Source organism: Castanea sativa, chromosome 8, assembly GCF_040712315.1.
Source record: "Castanea sativa cultivar Marrone di Chiusa Pesio chromosome 8, ASM4071231v1".
Taxonomy (NCBI): Eukaryota; Viridiplantae; Streptophyta; class Magnoliopsida; order Fagales; family Fagaceae; genus Castanea; species Castanea sativa.
Window position 1 is genome coordinate 24,286,016 of NC_134020.1, and position 11,866 is coordinate 24,297,881.

Below are 11,866 nucleotides of genomic sequence, written 5' to 3' on the forward strand. Positions count from 1 at the left end.
GGACGTCCATGGATCCATGGGAACGGAATAGTGCCGTCAACTTTGCACCAATGTTTCAAGTATCTTCAAGGTGGAATAAAGAAAGTAGATGCCGACTTGAAGCCTTTTTCTGAAACTGAAGCTCACTTTGCTGACGCGAAGTTTTATGTAGAAGATGATATTCCTAATGAAGTTCTCCCAGTTGAAGTCCCGTCTATGAAAATCAAGCAGGGTGAAAAGAAGCATGTTAAATTCATCACTAGAAAGGATATTCCTTCCCCAAAGGAAGATCCACGATATGGGAATAACCAGTCTAGTGAGTCTACTAGCAATTTAGAGAGAGCAGATGAAAGTTCTACGCCTTCCAATAACCCTCCATTCCTCCGTTATGTACCATTGTCACGCCGCAAAAACGGACAATAACCATTCACGGAATGCCTTCAATCTACAATGGACATGCGAAGACCTTCTACAAAGCTCACAATGAAGGATGTAGCCATGTTGAAAGAAAATCATGTAATGCCTTTAACTTCATCCACAAATCCTTTGCCCTCAAAGCCATTAAATGGATTCGTGAAGTCTTCACAAAGCCTAACAGAGCATGGTATTCTACCAAGTAAACGGACGAAAGAATGGTTTGACCTAAAGGCATATAGGCTATTAGCCAAAGCAGGCTATGATTTCTCAAAACAAAGCGGCCTAGGGAAACTAATTCCAGAAGCCACCGGAGAAAAGATGCACGGCCTTAGTAAAACGCAAGGGAAAATGCGACTTGAAGGGCATGAAATTCCTACCCCAAAGGCTGGAATAGGTTATACTCCAGAACCACCGGCTCAAATATGGATCAATAAAAGAAGCAATGCTTCAAGTTCCCAATACATAACAGTAGAGGTTGATGAAAGTTCGAATCAAAGAAAAGATCACTCTTCATCACGCATCTCAGTTTTCGATCGCATTAAGGCTTCATCGTCAAGAATTACAGTGTTCGACAAGTTGAATACGGCTTGTTTAACGCAAAATCGAGACACTTTTGCGTGTGGATCAGTCTTTAATCGATTGGGGGCAACAAAAAGGCCCATTGATATTTGCTCTCAAAGCTCAATAAACTTTGAGGACCAAAAGGAGGAGAAAGCTAATGATGAGATACGTAGTAGTATTCCTTCACGCATGAAGCGTAACTTTATCTTGGATATCAGCACTGAAGGAGCTCTCAAAGTCAAAAGGTGAACGATTGTACACACAAGTCAGTCACTCGTCCACAATGAGCAAAATGAAGAAGTATCATCCTCATTTCATATTACAGTAGAAGAAGATACACTGTCAAATGATGAAGCCGCAAAGAATGAGGTCGATGAAGCTCCCCTAGCCTTGGAAGATGGAGTACAGGCTACAGTTGACGAACTTAAAGAGATCAATTTAGGAACTACTGAAGAACCTCGACCAACTTTCATCAGTGCCCTTCTCACTCCTGCAGAAGAAGAAGGATACCTCCAGCTCCTGGTAGAATATAAAGATGTGTTTGCTTGGACTTACAAAGAAATGCTTGGGCTCAATCCAAGTATTGCTTTACACCATTTGGCAGTAAAGAAGGGCGTGCACCCAGTAAAACAAGCTCAAATACGCTTTTGGCCGAAGCTTATCCCTCAAATAGAAACTGAGGTCAATAAGCTAATTAAGGCAGGCTTCATCCGTGAAGTACAGTATCCGGAGTGGATCACTAATATCGTCCATGTCAAAAAGAAGAATGGACAAATCCGGGTGTGCGTTGACTTCCGTGATCTGAAAAATGCATGTCCCAAGGATGATTTTCCGTTGCCTATCACTGAAATCATGGTTAACGCCACTACTGGTCATGAAGCCTTATCTTTCGTGGATGGCTTTTCTGGTTACAACCAAATTCAAATGAATCCTAAGGATGAAGAGTTCACAGCTTTTCGTACCCTTAAAGGTATTTATTGTTACAAAGTAATGCCTTTTGGATTAAAGAACGCTGGTGCTACTTATCAACGAGCCATGCAAAAGATCTTTGATAATGTACTTCATAAGTACGTGGAGTGTTATGTCGATGATCTGGTGGTTAAAACAAAAAGGAGGGAAGACCATCTGGTAGATTTGCGATCCGTGTTCAACCGCTTAAGAAAGTATTAGCTTAAAATGAACCCTCGCAAATGCGCTTTCGGCGTAACATCCGGGAAATTTCTTGGTTTCATTGTGAGGCACCGCAGTATTGAAATTGACCAGTCCAAAATTGAAGCTATCCAGAAAATGCCAAAGCCCAAGAACCTGCGAGAACTTAGAGGCTTGCAAGGAAAACTAGCTTACATACGACGATTTATTTCAAACTTGGCAGATCGATGTCAACCTTTCAATAGATTAATGAAGAATGATGCACACTTTCAATGGGATGAGGCTTGTAGCAATGCTTTTACGCGCATCAAAAGATACTTGCTTAATCCTCCAGTTTTAGGTGCTCCTATCCCGAGAAAGCCTTTGGTGTTGTACATCGCGGCACAAGAAAGGTCTCTAGGTGCTCTTATGGCACAAGAAAATAAAGAAGGGAAAGAAAGAGCCCTTTATTATTTAAGTCGGACTCTCAATGGAGCTGAATTAAATTATTCTCCTATTGAAAAGATGTGCCTCGCTCTTTTCTTTGCCATAGACAAATTGGAACACTACATGCAAGCACATACGGTCCATTTGATAGCAAAGGTGGACCCGATTAAATATGTCCTCTCCAGGCCAGTGGTTTCGGGTCGCATAGCTCGATGGGCAGTCTTGCTGCAACAATACGACCTTGCATATGTTCCGCAAAAAGCCATCAAAGGACAAGTATTGGCAGATTTCTTAGCTGATCACCCAGTTCCATCTGATTGGGAGTTCTCTGATGATTTCCTAGACGAAGATGTGTTTTACATTGAAGTAATGCCACCATGGATGATGTTTTTCGATGGGGCTGCACGTCAAGAAAGAGCGGGGGCAGGTGTAGTGTTTGTTTCTCCACAATGACAAATACTTCTATATTCGTTCTCATTAAGCGAACTTTGCTCTAACAATGTAGCTGAATATCAAGCATTGATCATTGGTCTACAAATGGCCATTGAAATCAGCATATCGCAACTCGAGATCTTTGGGGATTCCAAATTAATTATCAACCAAATCTTGGAGCAGTATGATGTCAAGAAAGAGGACCTTGTCCCTTATTGCAACTATGCGAAGAAGTTGCTCGCAAATTTTGAGGCAATTACACTGGAGCATATACCGAGGAAGGAGAATAGACAGGCTGATGCTTTAGCTAATTTGGCTACCACCTTAGCATTATCCCAAGAAGAGACAGCCAAAGTTGCTGTTTCCCAAAGGTGGGTGGTGCCTTTCGTGGTTGAAGAAGAAAAAGAAGAAAAGCAAGCCAACGTCATTTCTGTATGCCTTGTCGAAAGGGAAGATTGGCGACAAACAATCATTGAGTACCTTCAGCATGGAAGACTCCCGGATGATGTACGCCACAAGACCGAAGTTCGATGAAGGGCTGCTCGATTCATTTACTATAAAGAAACTCTTTTCCGCCGTTCATTTGATGGTTTGTTTCTCCGTTGCTTAGGAGAGGAAGAGGCTAAACAAGCCTTAGAAGAAGCTCATTCTAGAATATGCAGTGCACACCAATCAGGTCCTAAGTTACACTACATGATCAAGCGAATGGGTTACTATTGGCCTACGATGGTGCAAGATTCCATGGAGTATGCTAAGAAGTGCGAAGCTTGTCAATATCATGCAAACTTCATCCATCAGCCACCAGAACCTCTACACCCAACTGTAGCTTCTTGGCCTTTTGATGCATGGGGGCTTGACGCAATAGGAACATTACCAAAATCATCTGGTGGCCATTTGTACATCTTGGCTGCAACTGATTACTTCTCAAAATGGGCAAAAGCTGTGCCTCTTAGGGAAGTAAAGAAAGAGACGGTGGTCAATTTTATTCGAACTCACTTGATCTATTGGTATGGTGTCCCTCGATATATCATAACCGATAATGGCAAACCGTTTCAGAATAGGTTGATGACAGAGTTGTGCGAGAAATTTGCATTCAAACAGTACAATTCTTCTATGTACAATGCCCCAGCAAATGGATTAGCCGAAGCCTTTAACAAAACTCTTGGCAGTTTGTTAAAAAAAGTGGTATCCAAAACTAAGCGAGGCTGGCATGAAAAAATTGGAGAAGCATTATGGGTATATCGAACAACATTTCGAACGCCTACTCAAGCGATCCCGTATTCTCTCGTTTATGGAGTAGAAGCTATCCTTCCCTTAGAACGCCAGATCCCATCACTACGAATCGCCATTCAAGAAGGGTTAACTAAAGAGGAAAATGCCAAGCTTAGGTTACAAGAGTTGGAGGCACTGGATGAGAAAAGACTCGAGGCCCAACAACGCCTTGAGTGCTATCAAGCTCGTTTGCCAAGCGCATTCAATAAAAGAGTTAAACCACGATCATTCCAAGTTGGTGACTTAGTCTTCGCTGTTCGAAGACCTATCATCATGACTCATTGTACAGGCGGTAAGTTCACCTCGAAATGGGATGGACCTTATGTTGTACAAGAAGTCTACACTAATGGAGCTTACAAGTTGATTGATCAGGAAGGTGTAAGGATCGGCCCCATCAATGGGAAGTTCCTCAAACGCTTCTATGCTTGAAAATCAAGAATTGCTCCTCGGTAAGAGCTTAAACTACCCACTGCAGTACTACAAGGGTACATGATGTTTTCCCATTACCTTTGAAAGTGCACAAATAAGGAGAAATTAATCCCACTCTATGTCACCATTTGTGAGTGTGGCGTAGTGGTTGGATGCCCATGTCGTCCTTGAGGCCAAGGTCTCGGGTTCGATTAGAGGTGATACCCACAGTTGCACAATTGGTACCCATGAAATCTCGTGGGGTGTAAGGCGAGGATTACACATGTGAGCCCTCCCTTTTTGTAAAAAGAAACAACAAAAACAAAAAAATAGAAAAAAAAAACAAAAGAAAAGAAAAACAAAGAAAAAAAAATCATCAAAACCATGAAAAAAAAATCATCAAAAAAAAAAAAATTCTGGTTGAACTACGTAATGACTTGATCCCTCTCCGGGGTACGTAGGCAGCTTAGTACTTTTCACTAAGTTCAGTCACATAAAAAGAAGAAGGACTGCCAGTCTAGCTTGAAGAGTTTGTCCAAAGGTCGTCAATATGCTTTCAAGAACCCTTTGATTGGCAAGGCGTCGCTTAAGATCAATCAATGGCTCACTATATGATGTTCAAAGATCATTGTGGTAGAAAGTGATAGCTGCAAAGAATTGGTGTTACTTAGCTTTCCTTGAAATAATGATAAGTTGATTCTCGGTTATGGAGTAAAATAAAATCTTCAACCTTTGTTGCAAGGAATGGAGTCTGCATGGCATTGCTCATCTTTTGTGGACATATTCCCACGTCTCTGAAGTATACTTTGCATCACTTATCTCCTGGGGGCATCTTTTTTGTACCTTTCAAGTCTAGGCTATATTGTCTCTCTTCTAGGTTGTGCCACTTCACAACTCTGAAATTTGAACCACATCATCTCCCTTCTGAGTGGTGTTGTTTCACATTATGTCTCAAAATCTGGACAACGTCACCTTCCTCCAACATCTGAAGTTGATGTTGCATCATCTCTCCTCTAAGGGCATGTTCGTGCAATGTCAAAATCATGGCGGCATTCTTCTCACATCTTCAAGGTTTTATTGGCATCTCTTTGCATCCTCAAAGTCTTGATGGGAGCTTCTTGAAACTTCAAGCTTCATTATAAAAGCCAATATTAGTGCAACTTCGATGCGAATGAAGTGTTGACATAGCTTCAGGGTAAAAATGAATGTCGACATAGCTTCTGTGCAAATGAAGTGTTGACGTAGCTTCATGGCAAAGATGAATGTTGGCATGGCTTCTGTGCAAATGAAGTGTTGACGTAGCTTCATGGCAAAGATAAATGTTGGCCCAGCTTCAATGTGAATGAAGTGTTGACGTAGCTTCATGGCAAAGATGAATGTTGGCATGGCTTCTGTGCAAATGGAGTGTTGACACGACTGCATGACAAAGATGGATGTCGGCGCGACTTCAATGTAGATGAACTGTTGGCCTAGCTTCGATGCAAATGAAGTGTTGACGTAGCTTCATGGCAAAGATGAATGTTGGCATGGCTTCTGTGCAAATGGAGTGTTGACACGACTGCATGACAAAGATGGATGTCGGCACGACTTCAATATAGATAAACTGTTGGCCCAGCTTCGATGCAAATGAAGCGTTGACGTAGCTTCATGGGCGATAGCATTATTACCTAGCTGAATATCCTTATGGAAATGTTGTTGCAAAGACGAATATCACTAAAAGATTTTTGATGCAAGAAAAGAATGTAACAACATGAAGGCATACGTTCTTGCAACGTTGCTATCAATGAAATATAAAGTCACCAAATGAAGGCAAACACTTCTATGAGAACATCAGCGTGAAATTTGATGTCAAAACCCAAAGATCAAGGAAATTGAGCTGCAAAACAAAAACAAGCAACAACGAAAAAAAAAATGTCAGAAGAAAATCTCATTGCATGTCTAAACAAAGGACAAAAGAAAAAGAAAAAAAAAATCTTAAAAGCTGGAGAAGAAGATTGAAGGCTAAGAATGCCCAAATGAACGAAACCAATCTCACATCTTATATAGAGAATTTTTGCTAAACTAGCAGACAAAAAAAAAAAAAAATGAAGAAAGTCAGCAAACCATTAAATAGTTCTACCAACCGACCAATGAAAAAAACTTATATTCACATTTTAGAAATGTGAAAACAATTGGAACTCAAAGTCAGATTTTACAAACTCAAATGCACTTAAAATCAGAGAAGTCTGCGCTGAATTTTGAAATGAAAGAGCATATTCAGCCATGGAGACAGAAGATAATGGCTCATTACCCACATGGAAAGTCTAAATTTCTACATCCTCTCAGGGCGGCCACCAGAATTTCTACATCCTGTCAGGGCGGCCACCACAATATTAGACCAAAAGGCCATAAGTCCAACAAAGACCCACGACTTTCTCATCCAAATTTGTGAAAATCTAGACCTTATTTCACAAAACTGACACCACAGGAGTCTTCTACAGCCTTCGATCCACCAAACCTAAAAATTTCAGGCCTAGATACCCGGCCACGCGTCGCCACACATGGTCACAAATTTTCAGCGACCCGCGGGTTTCTCATTCAAATCTGCGCAAATTTGAGGACAATTTTACAAAACTGATACCACCATTAGAGCTATCGGCCTTCGATCTACAAAACCTGAAATTTTTAGGTCCAAACAGTCAACCACGCGCCACCATGCGCCGCCACAAGCTCGTGATGACCACTGGTTTAGTCCATCAAAACTGTGCAAATCTGTGCACAATTTCACAAAACCGACCATATAGCAGTCTTCTACGGCCTCATAACTACAAGATGTAAAAATTTCAAGCCCAAACGATGAGCCATGCGCCGCCAGAAGGTCCGGCAATCCCAGCTTCAGTTGCACGCGCTGCCATGCGCCGCTAGATGAGTCCACACGCTCCCACACGCCGGCAATCTCTCACGCGCGTGCACGCGCCACGCGTGACACGCGCTCCAGATCGATGACGTCATCCTCCTCGACCCGGTTCGACCCGAAAAACCGACCCAAATCCAAACCGCCTAAAAAAAAAACTTTGACAAATTAAGACTTTGACTTTGACCAAAAAGTCAAAATTTTCAAAACGGACCTGTCCCACTCAATTTTTCGTATACTTTCCAATTTTGGGGACTGTTTCTTCAACCGAGACTTGAAAATTGCATAACAGTCCAATTTCTGAAAAATTGACTTTTGCACAAATTTTGACCAAAAGTCAAAATTTTTAAGATTGACTTGTCTTGCTCAATTTTTCGCGTACTTTCCAATTTTTGGGTCTATTTATTTATTTGAGAATCTAAAATTGCTCAAATAGTGTGATTCTACAACTATTGGCTTTGATGTAAATTTTGACCGAAGATCAAGATGTTTAAGCAAAACTTGTCCTATTAGGTTTTCGCAAAGATTTTGATTTTGAAATCTAGGTATTTGTTTTGGACTTAGAAACTACACCCGCTTCTCCAAAGTACTAGCGGTATCCAAAATTTAAGCTCTCAAGATCATAATGTGAGATCCATCCATTTGGTCTGGATTCCCTCAAAATTATCTTCCAGACTTGATCAAAGCTCCCCTTTCAAAAACAGACGAACTCTCACAAGTATGTCTCAAAATTGAAATTACATTAGGTCACTACTTCAGCCTACTATTTTCGTTAGTGCCTACCAGTCTCCAACCTAACATTCCCATTCGGCGCCTACCGTTCTCATCCACCGTACTCATCCACCGTTCTCACCAAAAAGTCTCGTCCGCCGTTCTTAACTACCCAACTACCATTCTTCATCTCTTCGCTATAAATAGAAGGGCCGGATCCACTAAAACTCATCAAGAAAAAAAACACACATACACTGAGTCATGAAATGAAGATTTGCTTCTTTCAAATTTTCAAATCCTCCTTCTCACAACCAGTTCTCACTATGGCCTCGTCATTCTCAATACCTAGCAACCAAGATCGCTTCATAATCAGTTTGAAATCAACCCCTTCATGGTTCAGTAGTAACCCTTCTCATAACATCATCACTGTTTTAGGATTCAAACAAATTTTGTTTCCTCACATAATGACCACATTTGATCATAAAGTTATTCATAACAAGGTCTGCATCGACCTTCCATGCTTCCGTGGAATTGGATGGCCAGGAAATCCAAGTCCAACAGAGACACCTGTTCCTAAAAACAGGGCTTTCGTAGTCTCTCTTCAATTGTTTGGTCTCCCATTAGAAGCAGTGGTTCGGAACAATCAGCAACTTGGCTGGTTTCTAAAACCAGGATCACAAGTTAGCTCCATCTTTCATTTGTTGTGCTTTCCCAACAAAGTTGCATCAGGTGAAGATGGTAAAAAGTGTTGGGGTATCCTACAAATTGTCTCCCACCCAACACTTGTGATGACCTCCAAGGTACCAGCTCATCCGAAATTAGCCTTTGGTGTCGGTGAATGGTCGCCAAAGCCTCATTCCATGTTTCCACTAGCATGGGGTCCAAAGGTCATCATTGCTGGTACCACAAAGCACACTTTCTGGAATTACTCCAACTTAAGATCAGTTTGAAGAATTTCAGAAAATTTACTTCTGAAATTACTTCAACTTAATGTCCGTCAGTATGGTCCAGTCACACATGTGCATTCAACGACTTGCCGTCGGACTTCATTCAGCATGCAACCAGTCCCATATCTGAAGGTGTACTTCCTAGAGACATCTACGCCAGAGAGTCCCCAACATGCGGGGTCAGGGCCATGGTGTCATATGCCTCACCCATTCACTTTGCTTCATCACCATCTTTTTCACCATCAACAACAACAAGCCCAGAATCCCTTCTAAAATTACCTCAACTTAACCTGAATAATGCGATAACACAAGCACATTCAACCACACTCCCACATGTTCTCTCTATGATCCGAAGTATACCCTTTAGATATAACTTCACCAGAAGTCCTTAAAAATAAAAGGCTAGCTCTAGAGCTCTGCATGCTGTACCCAGCCAACATTCTCACCTCTTCTCCATCTTCAACACCTTGTGATCACCACCAACGATCCAAAATACTCTTCTGAAATTACTTTGACTTAACCTCTACTGAGAAAGCTCGGTCACACGAGTACATTCAAATACTGGTAGACCCCTTCTCGGTCTCATCAAAGCCTTTCATATGGGTGGGTCTACTCTTCTGCAATTACTTCATCCTGTTAAAAGCTCCACCACCTTCAACTATTTCACTAGAAGAGTCAAGTATAAAAAAAAAATCCATTTTCTTTCAAGACTCATTCACTCACCACACCCTAAAACTGTGTGCATGAACGAGTCTTAAGAGGGCATTTGTAGAGAGGGAAAATTCTCGACCTATCACAAGCTGACACATCATACTACCAGGTCCACAAAATACAACCAATTAAAAAGCACCACGTACTGCTGCTAGGTTTTGCCATCACTATTCAGATTCCAATAGAAATTTGCCAAGTGTCATTGAAATAAAAGCATGAAACTGCATCAGCATGCGTAAGCGATGACACAAGCAGCCCTGCACGTGTAAGCGATGACACAAGCAGCCCTACACGTGTAAGCGATGACACAAGCAGCCCTGCACGCGTAAGCGATGACACAAGCAATCTAGCACGTGTAAGCGATGACATAAGCGGACCAATCAGGCTGTGACAAGTGTCACCAATCAGACTCCGCCACGTGTCGCTCACCCACCCCTAAACTCCTATAAATAGAAGCCTTCCTAAGACATTTAGGAAGACAGAGAAATGGAAGAAGATATCTTGAGTTCAGAAATCCAGAAGCTCTGCCGGAATCAAACCCCAAAGCCTCCAAGAATTTCAAGAACTTCAACCTCGAATACAGACAACATTCGAAGCAAAATCATCCAAACTACTCATCCAGGTCTCAAAGGTCACTAGAATCAAGCTCAAAAGCCTCAAGAAACCTCAACAAACTATAAATCAACGAAGCTCTACGGAATCAAGTCTCTAAAGCACCGAAGAACTTCCACCACAAACCTTCAAACACGAAGAACACACGAAGAACACGAAGAACAAAGAATTTCTAACAAGCTCATAGCCAGAGATTCATTGTAATTCCGTTTCAAAGATCTTCGATCCATTCCTCAGCCAAATTGAAGGATATCTTGTGTTCAAATCAAAATCACATTACCACAATTCCAATCAATAAATCTTTCAGGGAGATTGAATCAAAGGATCACTCTTTTGTAATTACAGAGAATTATACCACATATTCATCAATACAAATTCGTATTTGTGAAACTATTTTTACTTGTTTGATTTATTTCGAACTAAGAATTTAGTCGTCTACACCTGCCATGATGTTCCAATTCCTTTCACACTAGATTTCCCACAGACGGCGCTAATTGTAAGTGCACAATTGGTACCCAGACCCAAACGAGTGATGGACTTAGGCCCAAAGAGCCTTATACAATGAAATTTGTAGAGTATGGGTTTAAAACCTAGGTTAGGGATATTGGAAAGTTGATAAATAGGCTAGAATGCCGTAGTCTATGCAAGTGATAGATGAATATGACAAAAAACCCTCCTCGGACGTAAGTCGAGGACAATTTGTATAACCTTTCTTTCTCTAAGCAAAAGATTACAATTTTTATTTTCCAAAAGAGATCCCCCTCTTCTTTCCTCTCTCGTCTTCTTATATCATTCTTCTTCTTCCCTGTTTCATCCACGTGTAACACATATCTTCCTCCTAGATACTTGTCCCATCCACCACCTTCTTAAAGTTTTCAAATAATAGCTAGAAGGCTAAAAACTATTGTTTAGAGGTCATTTCTCCATTAATGCGGCCAGGGAGGTAGATGCAGGACTTTTAATGTGGTGGTAGCAGCTTTTTTTTTAGATATTTCTCACACGTTCCTGCTTCTAACGGATGCTTGGATTACGCCTTTACCCAACAGATCTTCTAGAATTCTGTCTCTAAACCCTTTAACAAGTCCCATGGCCTTTACTGGGCTTGTCCGAGGAGATACTCCTCCTCGGACAACTCCTCGGACCATTATAGTGCGGACTGACCTGTGGGCCTAGAAGACTCTGATTAAACAGACTTATACCAACTAACTAGCCCCAAGGCCCAAACGTGCATTTAAGCATTTTTACCCTTCACAACCACTTACCTTTTTTTAGGCTAGTTTTATTGTTTTTTTTTTTTTTTAAGAATATTTTATTGTTGTTGTCAATAATAAGTTGATGTTGTTAAGTG

At 41.3% G+C, this 11,866-nt stretch overlaps 1 protein-coding gene across 1 annotated transcript; it reads left to right on the forward strand.

Annotated features, from left to right (window-relative positions):
• The first annotated feature begins 1,518 nt into the window (after window positions 1-1,518).
• LOC142606058 (uncharacterized) lies at window positions 1,519-3,498 on the forward strand. The gene is made up of 3 exons (XM_075777467.1): window positions 1,519-1,927; window positions 2,639-2,959; window positions 3,038-3,498. The coding sequence occupies exons 1-3, from the start codon at window positions 1,519-1,521 to the stop codon at window positions 3,496-3,498; spliced, it is 1,191 nt and encodes a 396-aa protein (XP_075633582.1).
• Window positions 3,499-11,866: the final 8,368 nt, after the last annotated feature.

Excerpts from the sequence above, each read along its gene's own strand:
- LOC142606058 (XM_075777467.1), top strand. The coding sequence starts at position 1,519 with ATGCTTGGGCTCAATCCAAGTATTGCTTTACACCATTTGGCAGTAAAG. Across the intron at positions 1,928-2,638 it reads AGCTTTTCGTACCCTTAAAG|ACAAATTGGAACACTACATG; the intron begins GTATTTATTGTT and ends TCTTTGCCATAG. Across the intron at positions 2,960-3,037 it reads TCAAGAAAGAGCGGGGGCAG|CTGAATATCAAGCATTGATC; the intron begins GTGTAGTGTTTG and ends CTAACAATGTAG.